Source organism: Melopsittacus undulatus, chromosome 25 (assembly GCF_012275295.1).
Source record: "Melopsittacus undulatus isolate bMelUnd1 chromosome 25, bMelUnd1.mat.Z, whole genome shotgun sequence".
Taxonomy (NCBI): Eukaryota; Metazoa; Chordata; class Aves; order Psittaciformes; family Psittaculidae; genus Melopsittacus; species Melopsittacus undulatus.
In genome coordinates this window covers 216,591-238,715 of record NC_047551.1, presented here as the reverse complement: position 1 = coordinate 238,715, position 22,125 = coordinate 216,591, and the positions used below count along the sequence as shown (strand labels likewise).

At 56.8% G+C, this 22,125-nt stretch overlaps 2 protein-coding genes across 2 annotated transcripts; one reads left to right on the top strand and one right to left on the bottom strand.

The window, feature by feature from the left end:
• Positions 1–1,605: 1,605 nt before the first annotated feature.
• On the bottom strand, positions 1,606–10,431 carry COPS6 (COP9 signalosome subunit 6). Its single transcript, XM_034072261.1, has 10 exons — positions 9,935–10,431; positions 7,807–7,932; positions 5,774–5,905; positions 4,631–4,719; positions 4,480–4,542; positions 4,309–4,356; positions 3,379–3,493; positions 2,718–2,810; positions 2,506–2,606; positions 1,606–1,790 (listed from the first exon to the last, which is right to left on the bottom strand). Exons 1-10 carry the CDS (start codon positions 10,032–10,034, stop codon positions 1,650–1,652), a joined length of 1,008 nt encoding a protein of 335 aa, XP_033928152.1. The 5' UTR covers positions 10,035–10,431; the 3' UTR covers positions 1,606–1,649.
• Positions 10,432–11,268: 837 nt separating this feature from the next.
• Positions 11,269–22,125, top strand: TRAPPC14 (trafficking protein particle complex subunit 14). The gene is made up of 11 exons (XM_034072262.1): positions 11,269–11,662; positions 13,036–13,131; positions 13,561–13,693; positions 14,497–14,583; positions 15,447–15,567; positions 16,121–16,259; positions 16,920–17,002; positions 17,668–17,849; positions 18,723–18,847; positions 19,533–19,759; positions 21,971–22,125. Exons 1-11 carry the CDS (start codon positions 11,312–11,314, stop codon positions 22,122–22,124), a joined length of 1,698 nt encoding a protein of 565 aa, XP_033928153.1. The 5' UTR covers positions 11,269–11,311; the 3' UTR covers position 22,125.

The window sequence follows — 22,125 nt, the reverse complement described above, 5'->3', positions numbered from 1 at the left end:
CAGACATCTATGGGGCAGGGCTAGAGAGCTATGGGATAGAGCTATGGGGTGGGAACAGACATCTATGGGGCAGGGCTAGAAAGCTATGGGATAGAGCTATGGGGCTGACCCACACATCTGTGGGGTGGGCTAGAGAGCTATGGGGTGGGAATAGACATCTATGGGGTTGACCCACACATCTGTGGGCACAGCTATAGAGCTATGGGATAGAGCTATGGGGTGGGAACAGACATCTATGGGGCAGCCCTATAGAGCTGTGGGGTGGGAACAGACATCTATGGGGCAGCCCTATAGAGCTCTGGGGTGGGAACAGACATCTATGGGGCAGCCCCATGGATGTGTTTTAGCAATAAAGTGTTGGTTTGGAGCTGCTTTGCCTGCCCTCAATACCCCATTGCCCCTTTTAGGGCCCCATTTACCCCCTTAGTGCCCCATTTACCCCCTTAGGGCCCCATTTACCCCCTTAGGACCCCATTTACCCCCCCCCCCAAGCACAACCACTCCCAGCTCCTCAAAGCCACCTTTATTGCCTCTGGCAATGCTCAGGGCAGCCCCCAACCTCGAGGACCCCCCATTGAGAACCTCCCATTGAGAACCTCCCATTGAGGACCCCATTGAAGCCCCCATTGAAGCCCCCATTGAAGCCCCATTGAAGCCCCCATTGAAGCCCCATTGAGGCCCCATTGAAGCCCCATTGAAGCCCCCATTGAAGCCCCCATTGAGGCCCCATTGAGGACCCATTGAAGCCCCCATTGAAGCCCCATTGAGGACCCCATTGAAGCCCCCATTGAAGCCCCATTGAGGCCCCATTGAAGCCCCCATTGAAGCCCCATTGAGGCCCCATTGAAGCCCCCATTGAAGCCCCATTGAGGACCCCATTGAAGCCCCATTGAAGCCCCATTGAGGACCCCATTGAAGCCCCATTGAAGCCCCATTGAGGACCCCATTGAAGCCCCATTGAAGCCCCATTGAGGACCCCATTGAAGCCCCATTGAAGCCCCATTGAGGCCCCATTGAAGCCCCCATTGAAGCCCCATTGAGGACCCCATTGAGGACCCCATTGAAGCCCCATTGAAGCCCCATTGAAGCCCCATTGAGGACCCCATTGAAGCCCCATTGAAGCCCCATTGAAGCCCCATTGAGGACCCCATTGAAGCCCCATTGAAGCCCCATTGAGGCCCCCATTGAAGCCCCATTGAAGCCCCATTGAGGTCCCCATTGAAGCCCCATTGAAGCCCCATTGAAGCCTCCATTGAGGCCCCATTGAAGCCCCCATTGAAGCCCCATTGAGGCCCCATTGAAGCCCCATTGAAGCCCCCATTGAAGCCCCATTGAGGACCCCATTGAAGCCCCCATTGAAGCCCCATTGAGGTCCCCATTGAAGCCCCATTGAAGCCCCATTGAAGCCTCCATTGAGGCCCCATTGAAGCCCCCATTGAAGCCCCATTGAGGCCCCATTGAAGCCCCATTGAAGCCCCCATTGAAGCCCCATTGAAGCCCCATTGAAGCCTCCATTGAGGCCCCATTGAAGCCCCCATTGAAGCCCCATTGAGGCCCCATTGAAGCCCCATTGAAGCCCCCATTGAAGCCCCATTGAAGCCCCATTGAAGCCCCATTGAGGACCCCATTGAGGACCCCATTGAGGACCCCTAGAAGAACAGGCCCCGCATGCGGCGTCCCAGTCCCTGCCGGTCATAGAGGACATTGAACTTGTTCACAAACTGGTTCATGGTGTTGCAGGCCTTGGTCAGGGTGCCCAGATAGGCCATGAGCCCCACGTCATTGCATTGCTGGGGGGGGCAATGGGGGGGGGGTCAGGAACACCCCCACATGGCAATGGGATGGTCCAACCCCCCCCATAGCAATGGGATGGTCCAACCCCCCCCCCCCCATAGCAATGGAATGGTCCAACCCCCCCCCCCCATAGCAATGGAATGGTCCAACCCCCCTATAGCAATGGGATGTTCCAACCCCCCCCATAGCAATGGAATGGTCCAAACCCCCCCCCCATAGCAATGGAATGGTCCAAACCCCCCCCCCCCCATAGCAATGGAATGGTCCAAACCCCCTTCCCATAGCAATGGAATGGTCCAACCCCCCCATAGCAATGGAATAGTCCAGCCCCCCCCATAGCAATGGAATGGTCCAACCCCCCCATAGCAATGGAATAGTCCAGCCCCCCCCATAGCAATGGAATAGTCCAGCCCCCCCCATAGCAATGGAATGGTCCAACCCCCCCCCATAGCAATGGAATGGTCCAACCCCCCCCCCCATAGAAATTGAATGGTCCAAACCCAGGGATCTATAGGGGTCCACAGGTGTCTATAGGGATCCCTAGGGATCTATGGGGGCCCATAGGGGTCAATAGGGATGTGTAGGGGTCCATAGTACTCCATAGGGGTCTATGGGTGTCCATAGGGATCCATAGGTGTCTATAGGGGCCCATAGGGATCTATAGGGCTCTATAGGGATCCATAGGTGTCTATAGGGCTCTATGGGGCTCACGTCATAGAAGTCAGTCTTGAACTTGTCGGTGCTGAGCACGGGCAGACAGTGACACAGGGCACAGGCTTCCCGCAGGATCTCGTGGTTGAACGGGACCTCTCCTGCGGGACAGAGGCTGCTATAGGGATCCATGGGGGGGATCCCATAGGGGGGATCCCATAGGGATCCATAGGGATGCTTCCATAGGGATCCATACATGTGTCCGCACTCACCAGCCTGTGCCGCCCGCACGTACTCCAGGATCAGCCGCACTCGGCTGTGCAGCATCTTGATGGCACTGTGCTGAGCGATCAGGTGCTCGGCCACTGCAGGGACACCCCATAGAGCACATCCCTATAGCCCACATAGCCCATATACCCCTATATCCCATAGATCCCATATCCCATCCCCCATATCCCTGTATCCCATATATCCCATCCCTATGGCCCATATTTCATTATCCCATACCCCTATATCCCATATCCCATATTTCATATCCAATATCCCTATATCCCATATCCCATCCCTATATCCTGTATATCCCATCCCCATATCCCATAGCCCATCTCTATAGCCTATAGCCCATCCCTATAGCCCATACATCCCATACCCCTATATCCCATATCCCATTCTCATATCCCATATTTCATTATCCCATATCCCTCTAACCCATATTTCATATGCAATATCCCTGTATCCCATATCCCATCCCTACATCCTGTATCTCATATCCCTATACCCCTATATCCATCCCTATATTCCTATATCCCATCCTAATATCCATCCCCATATCCCTATATCCATCCCTCTATCCCTGTATCAAACCCTGTATCCCTATGTTCCTATATCCATCCCCATATCCCTATATCCATCCCTATATCCCCCCCCCCTTACCGGTGCTGCTCTCCCCTCCCCCCGTCGCCGTCATCCTGGCCACGTGATCCACCCCAATGCGCTCAGCCTCCTCCGTGGCCAGGGTATAGGGCAGCTCCGCGAACAGCATCGTGGCCTATGGGGGGTCCATATGGGGCACAGCCTATAGACCCCCTATAGACCCCCCTATAGACCCCATAGACCCCCCCATAGACCCCCTATAGACCCCATAGACCCCCCCATAGACCCCCCTATAGACCCCATAGACCCCCCCATAGACCCCATAGACCCCCCCTATAGACCCCCCTATAGACCCCATAGACCCCCCCATAGACCCCATAGACCCCCCCTATAGACCCCATAGACCCCCTATAGACCCCTATGCCCCCCCCAATACCCAACACCCCCTCCGGACCCAAGGGAACCCCCCCTATGGAACACGTGGACTTACCTGGACACCCCCCCCCAAGGCACAATGGACTCGTCCAGTCCCATTCATAACTCCAGAGCCCCATTCACTCCCATTCCAGCCCCATTCACTCCCATTCCAGCCCCATTCACACCCATTCCAGCCCCATTCACTCCCATTCCAGCCCCATTCACTCCCATTCCAGCCCCATTTCTACCCCCACAGCACCCCCCCAGCCCCATTTCCATCCCTTCAGCCCCATTGATACCCCTTTAGGTCCCCCCATTCCCATTTATCCCCCCCCATAACCCACAATGGACTCTCCCATTGCCATTCATTCCCCCCCCAGCTCCATATATACCCCCCATAGCCCCCATATATACCCCCCATAGACCCCTCCAACTCCATATATACCCCCTATAGACCACCCCCAACCCCATATATACCCCCAGACCCCCCTAATCCTATTCCCACCCCCTATAGACCCCCCCAACCCCATTTAAACCCCTATAGACCCCCCCACCCCCTATAGACCCCATTACCTCCCCATTGATGATATCAATGACAGACTCAAACACGCTCACAGGCAGCTAAAGGGGGGGGGGATAAAGATGATTATGGGGGGGGTCCCCTATAGAAAGGGGGGGACACCCCCTATAGACCCCCCTATAGACCCCCCTATAGCCCCCCCTATAGACCCCCCCATCACTCACATCCGTGTGCTTGGTCATGGGGTTCAGCTTCAGGAAGAGGGGGCTCTCGATGATCTCACACACCTATAGGCACCATAGGGGGGGGGTAAAGGGGGGGGACCCCCATAATGGGGGGGGGACACCCCTATAATGGGGTGTGGGGGGCACTGACCTGCTTATGGACGTGGATGTCGGAGGGTTCGGGGGGTCCCCCTGTCGTGTACCAGCCCAGGAACTCCAGCTCCTTGAACACCTGCTTGACTGGGGGTAGGGAGGCCTCAGTGCAGCCCCATAGACCCATGTATACATCCCCTAGAGACCCTGATATATATCCCCTATAGACCCCTATATACAACCCCTATAGATCCCTGTATATATCCCCTAGAGACCCTGATATATATCCCCATAGACCCCTAAAAAGATCCCCTACAGACCCCTAGATAGATCCCCTAGAGACCCCTGTATATATCCCCTATAGTCGCTGATATATATCCCCTATAGACCCCTGTATATATTCCCTATAGACCCCGAGATAAATCCCCTACAGATCCCTATATATATATATATACCCTATAAACCCTGATATATATCCCTTATAGACCCTGTATATATTCCTTATAGACCCTGATATATATCCCCTATAGACCTCTATATATATATCCTATATAACCTCATATATATACACCCTATATACCCCTACATATATCTCCTATACGTATGCCATACATACTCCTATATATACCCCTTATACTACTCTATACATATCCACTATATGTATCTCCCATATCCCCCTATATGTATCCCCTATACACCCCTATATGTATCTCCTATATATATCTCCTATATAGCCCTACACGTATCACCTATATAGCCCGATATCACCTATATAACTCTACATATATCTCCTATATGCCCCTATATACATCCCCTCTATAACTCTACATGTATTCGCTAAAGCTATATATATCCCCTATATACCTCTATATACTCCCTACATGTCTCCTATATACCTCTCTATATATCCCCCTTAGATCCCCCCCAAACCCCCTTATTCCCCACTGAGAACCCCTCTAGGACCCCCCATAGACCCTCTAGGACCCCCATAGACCCTCTAGGACCCCCATAGACCCTCTAGGACCCCATAGACCCTATAGGACCCCCATAGACCCTATAGGACCCCATAGACCCTCTAGGACCCCCATAGACCCTCTAGGACCCCCATAGACCCTATAGGACCCCATAGACCCCATAGGACCCCATAGACCCTCTAGGACCCCATAGACCCTATAGGACCCCATAGACCCCATGGGCTCACACTGCTCCTCCTTGGTGTAGTAATACTCCTTGTCTATGAGCACGTGTCCGTCCACCAGGTGGGAGAGGAGCTCAAAGGAGTTCATGACCTCAATGCTGCGACCCTCCTGGCGCCCGATCAGCGCCCCGATCACTGCCGGCCATACAGAGGGGTATAGGGGGGGTATAGGGGCTATAGGGGGGGTATAGGGGGGTATAGGGGGGTATGGGGGGGGTATAGGGGGGGTATAGGGGGGTATAGGGGGGGTATAGGGGGGTATAGGGGGGGTATAGGGGGGGTATAGGGGGGTATAGGGGGGGTATAGGGGGGGTATAGGGGGGTATAGGGGGGTATAGGGGGGGTATAGGGGGCTATAGGGGGATATAGGGGGGATATAGGGGGGGTATAGGGGGGGTATGGGGGGGGTATAGGGGGGGTATGGGGGGGGTATGGGGGGGTATGGGGGGCGTATAGGGGGTATGGGGGGGTATAGGGGGGGTATAGGGGGGGTATAGGGGGGTATAGGGGGGTATAGGGGGTATAGGGGGGGTATAGGGGGGGTATAGGGGGGTATAGGGGGGGTATAGGGGGTTATAGGGGGGTATAGGGGGGGTATAGGGGGCTATAGGGGGATATAGGGGGGATATAGGGGGGGTATAGGGGGGGTATGGGGGGGTATAGGGGGGGTATGGGGGGGGTATGGGGGGGTATGGGGGGCGTATAGGGGGTATGGGGGGGTATAGGGGGGGTATAGGGGGGTATAGGGGGCGTATAGGGGTATGGGGGGGTATAGGGGGGGTTATAGGGGGGTTATAGGGGGGTTATGGGGGGTATAGGGGGGTATATGGGGGGTATAGAGGGCTATAGGGGGGTATAGGGGGGATATAGGGGGGTATAGGGGGGTATAGGAGGGCTATAGGGGGGGTATGGGGGGGTATAGGGGGGGTATAGGGGGGTATAGGGGGGGTATAGGGGGGGTATAGGGGGGTATAGGGGGGGTATAGGGGGGTATGGGGGGGGTATAGGGGGGGTATAGGGGGCTATAGGGGGGGTATAGGGGGGGTATAGGGGGCTATGGGGGGGGTATGGGGGGGTTATAGGGGGGGTATAGGGGGGTATAGGGGGGTATAGGGGGGGTATAGGGGGGGTATAGGGGGGTATAGGGGGTATAGGGGGGGTATAGGGGGGTATAGGGGGCTATAGGGGGGGTATAGGGGGGTATAGGGGGGTATGGGGGGTATAGGGGGGTATAGGGGGGTATGGGGGGGTATAGGGGGGTATAGGGGGGTATAGGGGGGGTATAGGGGGGGTATAGGGGGCTATAGGGGGGGTATGGGGGGGCTATAGGGGGGTATGGGGGGGTATAGGGGGGGTATAGGGGGGTTATAGGGGGGTATAGGGGGGGTATAGGGGGCTATAGGGGGCTATAGGGGGGGTATAGGGGGGTTATGGGGGGCCTATAGGGGGCTATAGGGGGGGTATGGGGGGGGTATAGGGGGGTGTAGGGGGGGTATAGGGGGGGTATAGGAGGCTATGGGGGGGTATAGGGGGGCTATAGGGGGCTATAGGGGGGTTAGGGGGGGTTTAGGGGGGGTATAGGGGGCTATAGGGGGGGTATGGGGGGAGTATGGGGGGCCTATAGGGGGCTATAGGGGGGGTATAGGGGGGTATAGGGGTCATAGGGGGGGTATAGGGGCTACAGGGGGCTATAGGGGGGGTATAGGGAGGGTATGGGGGGGCAAAAGGGGCTATAAGGGGGCTATAGGGTGGCTATAGGGGGCTATAGGAGGGCTATAGGGGTAGGTATAGGGGTGTCTACAGGGGTATGTATAGGGTGTCTATAGGGGTATCTATAGGCGTGTCTACAGAGGTATGTATAGGGTGTCTATAGGGGTATCTATAGGCGTGTCTATAGGGGTATGTATACGGGTGTCTATAGGAGTGTCTATAGGGGTGTCTATAGGGATATGTATAGGAGTGTCTATAAGGGTATCTATAGGTGTCTCTATAGGTGTACCCCACAGATGCCCCCCCCCGTCCCCCCCTGTCCTCACCCTGTCCCGGCCTCCCCTCCTGTGACCGCAGCCGGATCCAATGGTCGGAGATGTTGAGGATGACGAGAGGGTGCAGAGCAACAGCCACACTACCGGGGACCCCCCCGGCCATGACGGGGGGAGCGGCTGGAGGGGGGAACAGCCGAGGGGCGGGGCTAAGGACACCGGGGGAGCGGCTGGGGGAGGGAACAGCCGGGGGCGGGGCTAAGGACACCGGGGGAGCGGCTGGAGGGGGGAACAGCCGGGGGCGGGGCTAAGGACACCGGGGGGCGGGGCTAAGGACACCGGGGGGCGGAGCAACAGCCACACTACCGGGGACCCCCCCGGCCATGACGGGGGGAGCGGCTGGAGGGGGGAACAGCCGAGGGGCGGGGCTGAGGACACCGGGGGCGGGGCTAAGGACACCGGGGGGAGCGGCTGGAGGGGGGAACAGCCGGGGGGCGGGGCTAAGGACACCGGGGGGGAACAGCCGAGGGGCGGGGCTAAGGGCACCGGGGGGCAGAGCAACAGCCACACTACCGGGGACCCCCCCGGCCATCACGGGGGGAGCGGCTGGAGGGGGGAACAGCCGAGGGGCGGGGCTAAGGACACCGGGGGGGCGGCTGGAGGGGAGAACAGCCGAGGGGCGGGGCTAAGGACACCGGGGGGCGGAGCAACAGCCACACTACCACGGACCCCCCCGGCCATGACGGGGGGAGCGGCTGGAGGGGGGAACAGCCGAGGGGCGGGGCTTAGGGCACCGGGGGGGGGAACAGCCGAGGGGCGGGGCTAAGGACACCGGGGGGCGGAGCAACAGCCACACTACCGGGGACCCCCCCGGCCATGACGGGGGGAGCGGCTGGAGGGGGGAACAGCCGAGGGGCGGGGCTAAGGACACCGGGGGGGCGGAACAGCCGGGGGGCGGGGCTAAGGACACCGGGGGGGCGGAACAGCCGAGGGGCGGGGCTAAGGGCACCGGGGGAGCGGCTGGAGGGGGGAACAGCCGGGGGGCGGGGCTGAGGACACCGGGGGGCGGGGCTAAGGACACCGGGGGGCGGGGCTGGGGGACGGAACAGCCGCGGGGCGGGGCTAAGGACACCGGGGGGGCGGCTGGAGGGGGGAACAGCCGGGGGCGGGGCTAAGGACACCGGGGGGGGCGGCTGGAGGGGGGAACAGCCGAGGGGCGGGGCTAAGGGCACCGGGGGGCGGAAGCAACAGCCACACTGCCGGGGACCCCCCCGGCCATGACGGGGGGGGCGGCTGGAGGAGGGAACAGCCGAGGGGCGGGGCTAAGGGCACCGGGGGGCGGGGCTAAGGGCACCGGGGGGCGGAGCAACAGCCACACTGCCGGGGACCCCCCCGGCCATGACGGGGGGAGCGGCTGGAGGGGGGAACAGCCGGGGGGGGGGCTGAGGACACCGGGGGGCGGGGCTAAGGACACCGGGGGCGGGGCTAATGGCACCGGGGGCGGGGCTAAGGACACCGGGGGGCGGAGCCACACTACCAGGGACCCCCCTGGCCATCACGGGGGGGTGGGGGGGGGGGCTGGAGGGGGGAACAGCCGGGGGCGGGGCTAAGGGCACAGGGGGGCGGAGCTAAGCGCACCGGGGGGCGGGGCCACGCTGCTCACACTGACCACAACCCCCCCCCCCCCGGGGGGTGGTGAGCGGAGGGCGGAACAGCGCCAGGGGCGTGGCCACGGCCACAGCGGGCAGCGCTCATTGGCTGAGGCGGCGAGGGGCGTGGCCTCACCTCACGCCGGGTCCACACCCACCCCACAGGCTGGTGCTGCTGCTTCCCCCGTTCGATCCCGGTATTCCGATCCCGTTATCCCGTTATCCCATTATCCCGATCCCATTATCCCGGTGTCCCGGTATCCCATTATCCCGATCCCGTTATCCCGATCCCGGTGTCCCGGTATCCCATTATCCCGATCCCGTTATCCCGTTAACCCGATCCCGTTATCCCGATCCGGTTATCCCGATCCCGGTATCCCGGTATCACAATCCCGGTCCCGATACCGGTATCCCGTTATCCCGGTCCCCGATCCCGTTATCCCGATCTCGTTATCCCGGTCCCGATCCCGGTATCCCATTATCCCGATCCGGTTATCCCGTTATCCCTATCCGGTTATCCCGTTGTCCGGTACCTGCCCCGTCCACCTCCATCCCTCCGGCCCCGTTGCTCCCGGTTGTGGATGAAGCGGCTCCGGACGCCGCAGCCGCCATCTTGGCCTGGGCTCTGCGCATGCGCGGAGGGGAGGACGGGGGACGAGGGCGGGGCTTCCTCCATCACGTGACACCGATGCGGTGCATCCCATTGGATCCCATTGCCCTCCCAGTCCATCCCAGTGCTCCCCATTGCCTCCCAGTAACGCCCCAGTACATCCCGTGCCTTAATTTACCCACTACAGACAATGGGATCCTGCCCCTATAGGGTTTAATACACCCCTATAGGGTTTAATACACCCCTATAGGGTTTAATACCCCCCCAATCTCCGCCCTCGCCTCCTGATTGGCTGGAGCATCGATAAGCTCAGCTCTCGGCCCCGCCCACCCCTCCTGGCCACGCCCACTCGGCGCTCGGCTCCGCGCCCTGCGCACGCGCCAGGAGCCGGTACCGGAACCTCCCGAGCCCATTCCCATTGATCCCATTGATCCCATTGATCCCATTGATCCCAATCCCATTCCATTGATCCTATTGATCCCGATCCCATTCCATTTATCCCGATCCCATTCCATCGATCCCATTCCATTGATCCCATTCCCACTTATCCCATTCCATTGACCTCATTCCCATCGATCCCATTCCATTGATCCCATTCCCATTGGTCCCATTCCCGGTTATCCCGGTTGTTATCCCGCCCCCATTCCCTGCCGTTTTCCCGGTCCCTTTCCCGGCTCTCCCTGCTGCATTCCCTGTCATTATCCCGGTTCTCCCTGCCGTTATCCCGGTTATCTCTGCGTTATCCCACCCGTTATCCCGGTTCTCCCTGCCGCGTTCCCATTCCCGTTATCCCGGTTATCGCTGCCGTTATCCCATCCGTTCTCCCTGCCGTTATCCCGGTTATCCCTGTCGCATATCTCTGCCTTTATTCCATCAGTTATCCCGGTCCTCCCACCCCTTCTCCCTGTCATTATCCCGGTTATCCCATTCCCGTTATCCCTGCCGTTATCCCGGTTCTCCTTGCCGTTATCATTGTCGTTATCCCGGTTATCTTTGCCGCTATCCCATTCCCGTTATCCCATTCCGGTTCTCCCGTTCTTGTTCTCCCATTCCCATTCCCGTTCTCCGGTTCTCCCATCTGTTATCCCATCCATTATCCCGGTTATCCCTGCCGTTCTCCGGGTTATCTCTGCCGTTATCCCGGTTATCCCATCCGCTATCCCATTCCCGTTATCCCGTTCCCGTTATCCCATTCCCGTTATCCCATTCCCGTTATCCCGTTCTCCGGTTATCCCGTTCCGGTTCTCCCATTCCCGTTCCCGTTATCCCATTCCCGTTATCCCACTGCTATCCCTGCCCCATGGAGTCCCAATGTGACTACTCCATGTACTTCCCGGCTGTCCCGTTCTCTGCCCGGGAGCTGCTGTCGGCCGAGCCCGGCCGCTACCGGAGCCTGCCCCGCCGGAACCATCTGTTCCTGGGGGAGACCGTCCGCTTCCTGCTGGTGCTGCGCTGCCGCCCGGGGCCCGGATCCCCCCCCTGGCCTGCAGTGGTCTCGTCCTTGACGGCCCTGGCCAGCGTCAGCCCCGGCCCGGGGGCGGGGCCAGCCGAGGGGGAGGGGGAGGAGAGCGCCCCCTGCGGGCGGGAGGACCCTGCGGCCTACAGGGAGTGCGGAGTGATGCTGAGCGAGGGAGGAGGGGCCAGGAGGAGGGTGAGGAGAACATGGGATAACATATGGATAACATATGGATAACATAGGGATAACATGGGGATAACATGGGGATAACATGGGGATAACATGGGGATAACATAGGGGATAACATGGGGATAACATGGGGATAACATGGGGATAACATAGGGGATAACATGGGGATAACATAGGGATAACATAGGGATAACATGGGGATAACATGGGGATAACATGGGGATAACATGGGGATAACATGGGGATAACATGGGGATAACATGGGGATAACATAGGGATAACATGGGGATAACATGGGGATAACATGGGGATAACATGGGGATAACATGGGGATAACATGGGGATAACATGGGGATAACATGGGGATAACATAGGGATAACATGGGGATAACATGGGGATAACATAGGGATAACATAGGGATAACATGGGGATAACATGGGGATAACATGGGGATAACATGGGGATAACATGGGGATAACATAGGGGATAACATGGGGATAACATAGGGATAACATAGGGATAACATGGGGATAACATGGGGATAACATGGGGATAACATAGGGATAACATGGGGATAACATGGGGATAACATGGGGATAACATAGGGGATAACATGGGGATAACATAGGGATAACATAGGGATAACATGGGGATAACATGGGGATAACATGGGGATAACATAGGGATAACATAGGGATAACATGGGGATAACATGGGGATAACATGGGGATAACATGGGGATAACATAGGGATAACATGGGGATAACATGGGGATAACATAGGGGATAACATGGGGATAACATGGGGATAACATAGGGGATAACATGGGGATAACATAGGGATAACATAGGGATAACATGGGGATAACATGGGGATAACATGGGGATAACGATGGGATAATGGGATAATGGGGGGGATGGGATAATGGGATAATATAGGGATAATATAGGGATAATGGGGGGAGAATGGGGGGTAATGGGGGGAGGAATGGGGGGGATAATACAGGGATAATGGGGGGGTAAGAATGGGATAATGATGGGATAATAGGGGGTAATGGGGGGAGAATGGGGGGGGAATGATGGGATAATGGGGGATAATGATGGGATAATGGGATAATTGGGGGATAATATAGGGATAATGGGGGAGAATGCTTGGATAATGGTATAATTTGGGATAATGGGGGGATAATGATGGGATAATGGGGGGTAATGGGGGATATTGGTGGGATAAGGGTGGGATAATAAGGGGATAATGGGACAGAGATATGGGATCAGAGGGGATGGGATGTGGGATAATGGGATAGGGGCTAAGGGAACACGGGGTGTGTGGGGAGGCTATTATGGGATGCAGGATCCCCATTGGCTGCCCCATGTTGCAGGTGCCGGTGGAGGAGCCCATTGTGTGCCCGGATGAGGTCATCTTCCCCCTCACCATAGCCCTGGACAGGCTGCCCCCTGGCACCAGCAAGGCCAAGGTGGGAGATGGGGTGAGGGGATCAATGGGGGTAATGGGGAAATGGGGAGTAATGGGGGTTATGGGGGTAATGGGGTAATGGGGGTTATGGGGTGATGGGGGTTATGGGGGTTATGGGGTGATGGGATCAATGGGGCAATGGGGGGTGATGGGGGTAATGGGGGAAATGGGGGTCAGTGGAGGGTAATGGGGTGATGGGGTTCAATGGAGTCAATGGACTCAATGGGACTCAATGGGAGTCAATGGCGACACTGCCGCCTTGTGGCCATCAGGGCGAACAGCACCATGAGCCTATTGAAGTCAATGGGGATCCCATTGCTCCCATTGACCCCCATCACCCCCATTACCCCCATCACCCCATTACCCCCATTACCCCATTCCCCCATCACCCCCATCACCCCATCACCCCATCACCCCCATCCCCCCCCAGGTGGTGGTCACTGTCTGGCGCAGGGACTCGGAGCCCCCAGAGCTGCAGGAAGGTTCTGGGTACCTGGAGCTGCTCCAGAGCCGGGACCCAGCTCAGGTCTTCCGGCAGGAGCAGGCGGCGTTCAAGGCACAGGGTGGGCAGCACATGGGGCCAGGGCCCATAATAACCCATATCCCATAATAACCCATACACCATATCCCATAATAACCCATACCCCATATCCCATAATAACCCATACCCCATATCCCATAATAACCTGTACACCATATCCCATATCCCATATCCTATATCCTTGTATCCTATATCTTTATATCCCATATTCCATATCCTTATATCCCATATCCCATATCCTTATATCCTATATTCCATACCCCATATTCTTATATCCCATATCCTATATTCCATATTCCATATCCCTTATTCTATATCCCTATATCCTATATCCTATATCGTTATATCTGATACCCCATATCCCATCTATCCCATACCCCTATATCCCTATGTTCCATACCCCATACCCTATATCCTGTATCCCATAATAACCCATACCCCATATCCCATATTCCATACCCCATATTCTTATATCCCATATCCTATATTCCATATTCCATACCCCATATTCTTATACCTCGTATCCTATATCCTTATACCCCATATCCTATATCCCTATATCACATACCCCATATTCCATATATCCCATACTCCTATATCCCTATGTTCCATACCCCATACCCTATATCCCATATCCCATACCCCTATATCCCTATATCCCAAACCCCATATCCCATATATCCCATACCCCTACATCCCTATGTTCCATACCCCATACCCTATATCCCATATTCTATATCCCATACCCCCTATCCCATATATCCCATACCCTATACCCCTATGTTCCACACCCCATACCCTATATCCCACCCTTCCATCCCATAGTAAGCACGCTGCTGACTGTGCTGCCCCCCCCCGTGGTCCGATGCCGTCAGCTCACAGTGTCCGGGAAGTACCTGACCCTGCTTAAAGGTGAATATGGGATATGGGGCTGGGATGTGTGGGGTGTGTGGGGTGTATGGGATATATGGGGTGTGTGGGTATGGGGTATGGGGTATGGGATATGGGGTATGGGATGTATGGGGTGTGGGATATGGGATATGGGGTGTGGGGTGTGGGGTATGGGGTATGGGTATGGGGTGTGGGATATGGGATGTATGGGGTATGGGATATGGGGTATGGGATATGGGATATGGGGTATGGGATATGGGGTGTGGGGTATGGGGTATGGGGTGTGGGATATGGGGTGTGGGGTATGGGATATGGGATATATGGGATATGGGGTATGGGGTATGGGGTATGGGATATAAGGATATGGGGTATGGGATATGGGGTCTGGGATGTATGGGGTGTGGGATATGGGATATGGGGTATGGGGTGTGGGATGTATGGGGTATGGGATATGGGATATGGGGTATGGGGTGTGGGGTATGGGGTATGGGTATGGGGTGTGGGATATGGGATATGGGGTATATGGGATATGGGATATGGGGTATGGGATATGGGATATGGGGTATGGGATATGGGGTGTGGGGTATGGGGTATGGGGTGTGGGATATGGGGTGTGGGGTATGGGATATGGGATATATGGGATATGGGGTATGGGGTATGGGATATAAGGATATGGGGTATGGGATATGGGGTATGGGATATGGGATATATGGGATATGGGGTATGGGGTATGGGGTATGGGATATAAGGATATGGGGTATGGGACACGGGTTATTATGGGATATGGGGAAAAGAACATAGTTCTAACCAAGTCCTGGCATCTTCCCCCATCACCCCCATACCCCCTTACCCCATTACCCCCTCACCCCCTCCCCCCTCCCCAGTGCTCAATGGCAGCTCCCAGGACCCCCTGTCCCTGTGCTCGGTTCGGGTCCTGCCCAACCTCAATGCCAGTTACCTGCCAGTGCTGCCGGACGGCTCCGTGCTGCTGGTGGATGACGTCTGGTGGGGCTATGGGGCAGCTGTGGGGCAGCTATGGGGCAGCTATGGGGCAGCTGTGGGGCAGCTGTGGGGCAGGGGGGTGTGGGGTTATGGGGCAATGAGGGATATGGGGTAATGGTGGCTATGGAGCTATGGGGGTAATGGGGTAATGGGGGTAATGAGGGGCTATGGGGCAAGGGGGCTGATGGGGTAGTGGGGGGGTATGGGGTAATGGGGGCTATGGGGTAATGGGGGCTATGGGGCAGTGGGGGGCTAAGGGGCAATGGGGGGCAATGGGGTGATGGGGTAATGGGGGTGATGTGGGAATGGGGGTGATGGGGGTAATGGGAGTAATGGGGAATATCAATGGGAGGCAATGGGGGCAATGGGCTTCAATGGGGGACACCAATGGGGGGATTCAATGGGGGGATCAATGGGAGGCAATGAGGGGGACATCAATGTATTGTTGCCATAGGGACCCCATTGGCTCCATTGGAACCCCATTGTCTCCAATGGGACCCCATTGGCTCCATTGGAACCCCATAGGTTCCAATGGGAGCCTGTGTCTGCCCCACAGCCACCACTCAGGGGAGGTCCCCGTGGGCTCCTTCTGCCCCATAGCAGGGGGGTCAGGACCCTGCTCCCTGCAGGCCCTGGAGGAGCAGAACTTCATGTTCCAGCTGCAGGCGGCACCGAGGGGGGGGGAGGGCAGAGAGGTGGGGGGGGAGGGGGGGATGGGGGAGGGGGGGCAATGGGGGTAATGGGTGATGGGGTAATGGGGGTGATGGGGTAATGGGGGTGATGGGGTAATGGGGGTGATGGGGGTAATGGGGGTGATGGGGGAATGGGGGTGATGGGGTAATGGAGGTGATGGGGGAATGGGGGTAATGGGGGTAATGGGGTAATGGGGGTGATGGGGGTAATGGGGGTAATGGGGGTGATGGGGGTAATGGGGGTGATGGGGGAATGGGGGTAATGGGGGTAATGGAGGTGATGGGGGAATGGGGGTAATGGGGGTAATGGGGGTAATGGAGGTGATGGGGGAATGGGGGTAATGGGGGTAATGGGGTAATGGGGGTGATGGGGGTGATGGGGGAATGGGGTAATGGGGGTAATGGGGGTGATGGGGTAATGGGGGTGATGGGGTAATGGGGGTAATGGGGGTGATGGGGGTAATGGGGGTAATGGGGTAATGGGGGTAATGGGGGTGATGGGGTAATGGGGGTGATGGGGCCCATCAATGGGGGGCAATGGGGGGATGTCAATGGGGCACTCAATGGGGAACTTCAATGTGGCTTCATTAGTGGGTCTTGACGACCCCTCCATTGAAGCCCTTTAGGACCCCATTGACGCCCCCCCCTTTTCCCCTCCTATAGGGCCTGGAGGTTCCCCTCATTGCCATCATCCAATGGTCCACCCCCAAGCTGCCCTTCACCACCAGCATCTCCACACACTACCGGTGAGCCCCATAGGGCAGCGCTATGGGGCAGCCCCATAGGGATGTGCTATGGATCAGCCCCATAGGGGTGTAATATGGGGCAACCCTATAGGGGTGCAATATGAATCAGCCCCTAGGGCGTCGCTATGGGGCAACCCCATAGGGGTACAATATGGATCAGCCCATAGGTGTGAGCTATGGGGCAGCCCCATATGGGTGCACTATGGGGTAACCCCATAGGTGTGTGCTATGGAGCAGCCCCATAGGGGTACAATATGGCTCAGCCCCATAGGGATGTCCTATGGATCAGCCCCATAGGGATGCACTATGGATCAGCCCCATAGGGCAGTGCTATGGGGCAGCCCCATAGGGATGCAATATGGATCAGCCCCATAGGGCAGCGCTATGGGGCAGCCCCATAGGGATGCAATATGGATCAGCCCCATATGGCAGCGCTATGGGGCAGCCCCATAGGGATGCACTATGGATCAGCCCCATAGGGATGCACTATGGATCAGACCCATAGGGATATGCTATGGGGCAGCCCCATAGGGGTTCACTATGGGACAACCCCATAGGGCGGCGCTATGGGGCAACACTATAGGGGTGCAATATGGGACAACCCCATATGGCAGCGCTCTGGGGCAGCCCCACAGGCCGCTATGGGTCTGACCCCATCCCCACAGGCTCCCCAGCATCCGGCTGGAGCGGCCGCGGTTCGTGATGATGGGGACGTGTGTGTCCCCTGTGGTTGTGGGGCAGAGGTTCCGTGTGACCTACACCCTGGTCAATGAGCTGCAGGACTTCCTGAGTGTGAGGCTGGTCTGGACCCCTGAGAGCGGTGAGGGACCTATGGGGGCTATGGGGTGTGTGGGGTACATGGGGTACATGGGGTGTATGGGGTCTATGGGGTCTATGGGGTACATGGGGTGTATGGGGTACATGGGGGCTATGGGGTACATGGGGTGTGTGGGGTGTGGGGTATGAGCTGCAGGACTTCCTGAGTGTGAGGCTGGTCTGGACCCCTGAGAGCAGTGAGTGACCTATGGGGGCTATGGGGTACATGGGGTCTATGGGGTGTATGGGGGCTATGGGGTGTGTGGGGTATGAGCTGCAGGACTTCCTGAGTGTCAGGCTGGTCTGGACCCCCGAGAGCAGTGAGTGACCTATGGGGCTATGGGGTGTATGGGGTACATGGGGTGTATGGGGTGTGTGGGGTGTGGGGTATGGGATATGGGGTATGGGGTATATGGGGTATGGGATATGGGGTATATGGGGTATGGGATATGGGGTATGGGGTATATGGGGTATGGGATATGGGGTATGGGGTATATGGGGTATGGGATATGGGGTATATGGGGTATGGGATATGGGGTATGGGGTATATGGGGTATGGGATATGGGGTATGGGGTATATGGGGTATGGGATATGGGGTATATGGGGTATGGGATATGGGGTATGGGATATGGGGTATATGGGGTATGGGATATGGGGTATGGGATATAGGGTATGGGGTGTGGGGTATGGGGTATATGGGGTATGGGATATGGGATGGAAAATGATGGGATTGGAGGGCACTGGGGACACCCCCATTCATTCCCATAGAGGTGACACCCACCCCATAGCCCCATACCCCCTATACCCCATAGCCCCCATATACTCCCATACCCCCATAGCCCCCCCCATAGACCCCATATACCCCCATAGATCCCATATCCCCCCTACCCCCTGTTCCCGCAGGCCAGCAGGGGGCGCTGGACTCCATCGTGTGTCACTCTCCGCACACCAACCTGGGCTGCTCCCGCAAGGGCAGTTCCAGCACCGTCAGTGTGGGGTTCATGGCGCTGCGGGAGGGGCTCTTCGAGGTGAGCGCGGACCAGTATAACCCAGTATAACCCAGTATAACCCAGTATAGCCCAGTATAACCCAGTATAACCCAGTATAACCCAGTATAGCCCATAATATACCATAATAACCCATTATAGCCCATAATAATCCATTATAGTCCATAATATATCATAATAACCCATTATAGCCCATATCCCATAATATCCAATACCCCATATACCATAATATCCCATACCCCATATACCATAATAATCCATTATAACCCATAATAACCCATACCCCATATCCCATAATAACCCATACCCCATTTCCCATAATATCCAATATCCCATAGCCCATAGCCCATATCCCATATTATCCAATACCCCATATCCCATAATATCCCATACCCCATATCCCATAATAACCTATATGCTATATCCCATAATATCCCATAATACCCCATACCCCATATCCCATAAAAACCCCTACCCCGTATCCCATAATAACCCATACCCCATATCCCATAATATCCAATATCCCATTCCCATGTCCCTGTATCGCTGTACTCCTGTATTCCTATTCCCCGTATCCCTGTATCCCATACCCCATATCCCATACATCCCATACATCCCTATATCCCTCTATCCCATACATCCCTGTATCCCCCCTGTATCCCATTATCCCATCATTATCCCACTGTTCTCCCACTGTCTCCCGCAGCTGTCGCAGCACATGAAGCTGAAGCTGCAGTTCGCGGCTCCGGGTGTAGTTCCGGGTGTTGTTCCGGGTGTAGTTCCGGGTGTTGTTCCCGCTGTTCCCAAGTCCGTGTCCCGCAGGAGCAGCCCCAGTTCCCCTGCACTGAGGGACCTCCTGGAGCGGCACCAGGGGGGGCTGGGCAGGTCCCAGTCCTTCTCCCATCAACAGCCCCCCCGAGGCCACCTCAGCAGGTGGGGGACTGGGGTCATACTGGGGTCATACTGGGATCACACTGGGATCACACTGGGGGAACACTGGGATCATACTGGGATCATACTGGGGGACACTGGGATCATACTGGGATCATACTGGGATCACACTGGGATCACACTGGGATCATACTGGGATCACACTGGGATCACACTGGGATCACACTGGGATCATACTGGGATCACACTGGGATCACACTGGGATCACACTGGGATCATACTGGGATCACACTGGGATCACACTGGGATCACACTGGGATCATACTGGGATCACACTGGGATCACACTGGGATCATACTGTGATCACACTGGGATCATACTGGGATCACACTGGGGGACACTGGGATCACACTGGGATCACACTGGGATCATACTGGGATCATACTGGGATCATACTGGGATCACACTGGGATCACACTGGGATCACACTGGGATCATACTGGGGGACACTGGGATCACACTGGGATCACACTGGGATCATACTGGGATCATACTGGGATCATACTGGGGGACACTGGGAGAACACTGGGATCATACTGGGATCACACTGGGATCACACTGGGGGAACACTGGGATCATACTGGGGGAACACTGGGATCATACTGGGGGAACACTGGGGTCACACTGGGGGAACACTGGGATCATACTGGGATCACACTGGGATCACACTGGGGGAACACTGGGATCATACTGGGGGAACACTGGGATCATACTGGGATCATACTGGGATCACACTGGGATCACACTGGGGGAACACTGGGATCACACTGGGATAATGGGATACAGGGGATGGATGGGACATGGATATGGGGATATGGGGCTCTAGGGACCCCAGCAGGTGATATCCACCCTCATAGAGCCCCATAGATCCCATAGAGGTACCATAGAGCCCCACAGGTACCATAGAGCCCCACAGGTACCATAGAGCCCCATAGATCCCATAGAGGTACCATAGAGTCCCACAGGTCCCATAGACCCCCACAGGTACCATAGAGCCCCACAGGTACCATAGAGCCCCATAGATCCCATAGAGGTACCATAGAGTCCCACAGGTCCCATAGACCCCCACAGGTCCCATAGAGCCCCATAGGTACCATAGAGCCCCACAGGTACCATAGAGTCCCACAGGTACCATAGAGTCCCATAGAGGTACCATAGAGCCCCACAGGTACCATAGAGCCCCACAGGTACCATAGAGTCCCACAGGTACCATAGAGCCCCACAGGTACCATAGAGTCCCACAGGTACCATAGAGCCCCACAGGTACCATAGAGCCCCACAGGTACCATAGAGTCCCACAGGTACCATAGAGCCCCACAGGTACCATAGAGGTACCATAGAGCCCCATAGGTACCATAGAGTCCCACAGGTACCATAGAGCCCCACAGGTACCATAGAGTCCCACAGGTACCATAGAGCCCCACAGGTAGGTACCATAGAGTGCGGTTGCAGGTCGGGCAGCGGGCTAGAGCGCCGCGCCATCACCCCCCATAGATCCCATAGACCCCCCACAGGTACCATAGAGTCTCACAGGTACCATAGACCCCCACAGGTACCATAGAGTCCCATAGATACCATAGACCCCCACAGGTACCATAGAGGTACCATAGAGTCCCATAGACCCCCACAGGTACCATAGAGTCCCACAGGTACCATAGAGTCCCATAGACCCCCACAGATACCATAGAGTCCCACAGGTCCCATAGAGCCCCACAAGTCCCATAGAGCCCCACAGGTACTACAGACCCCCACAGGTACCATAGACCCCCACAGGTACCATAGAGGTACCATAGACCCCCACAGGTACCATAGACCCCCACAGGTACCATAGAGGTACCATAGATACCATAGAGGTACCATAGAGGTACCATAGACCCCCACAGGTACCATAGAGTCCCACAGGTACCATAGACCCCCACAGGTACCATAGAGCCCCACAGGTACCATAGACCCTCACAGGTACCATAGACCCCCACAGGTACCATAGACCCCCACAGGTACCATAGAGTCCCACAGGTACCATAGACCCCCACAGGTACCATAGAGTCCCACAGGTACCATAGAGGTACCATAGAGTGCCGTTGCAGGTCGGGCAGCGGGCTAGAGCGCCGCGCCATCACCCCCCATAGATCCCATAGACCCCCACAGGTACCATAGAGCCCCACAGGTAGGTACCATAGAGTCCGGTTGCAGGTCGGGCAGCGGGCTAGAGCGCCGCGCCATCACCCCCCCCGTGGGGTCTCCCGTTGGTCGCCCCCTGGCGCTGGGCCCCGAGCGGCCGGTGCTGGCGCTGGACAAGATCGCCAAGAGGGAGTGCAAGGTCCTGGTGGTGCCGCCGGTGCAGTGAC

Bases quoted from the DNA above. Each gene is read 5' to 3' on its own strand.
- COPS6 (XM_034072261.1), bottom strand. From the start codon at position 10,034: ATGCGCAGAGCCCAGGCCAAGATGGCGGCTGCGGCGTCCGGAGCCGCT. The intron at 3,494-4,308 runs GTAATGGGGTCT...GACCCCCCATAG, and splicing joins TTGATATCATCAATGGGGAG to GCCACGATGCTGTTCGCGGA. The intron at 1,791-2,505 runs GTGAGCCCCATA...TGCCCCCCCCAG, and splicing joins TCAAGACTGACTTCTATGAC to CAATGCAATGACGTGGGGCT.
- TRAPPC14 (XM_034072262.1), top strand. From the start codon at position 11,312: ATGGAGTCCCAATGTGACTACTCCATGTACTTCCCGGCTGTCCCGTTC. The intron at 16,260-16,919 runs GTGGGGGGGGAG...CCCCTCCTATAG, and splicing joins GGGGGGGGGAGGGCAGAGAG to GGCCTGGAGGTTCCCCTCAT. The intron at 17,850-18,722 runs GTGTGGGGTACA...CTGTTCCCGCAG, and splicing joins ACCTATGGGGGCTATGGGGT to GCCAGCAGGGGGCGCTGGAC.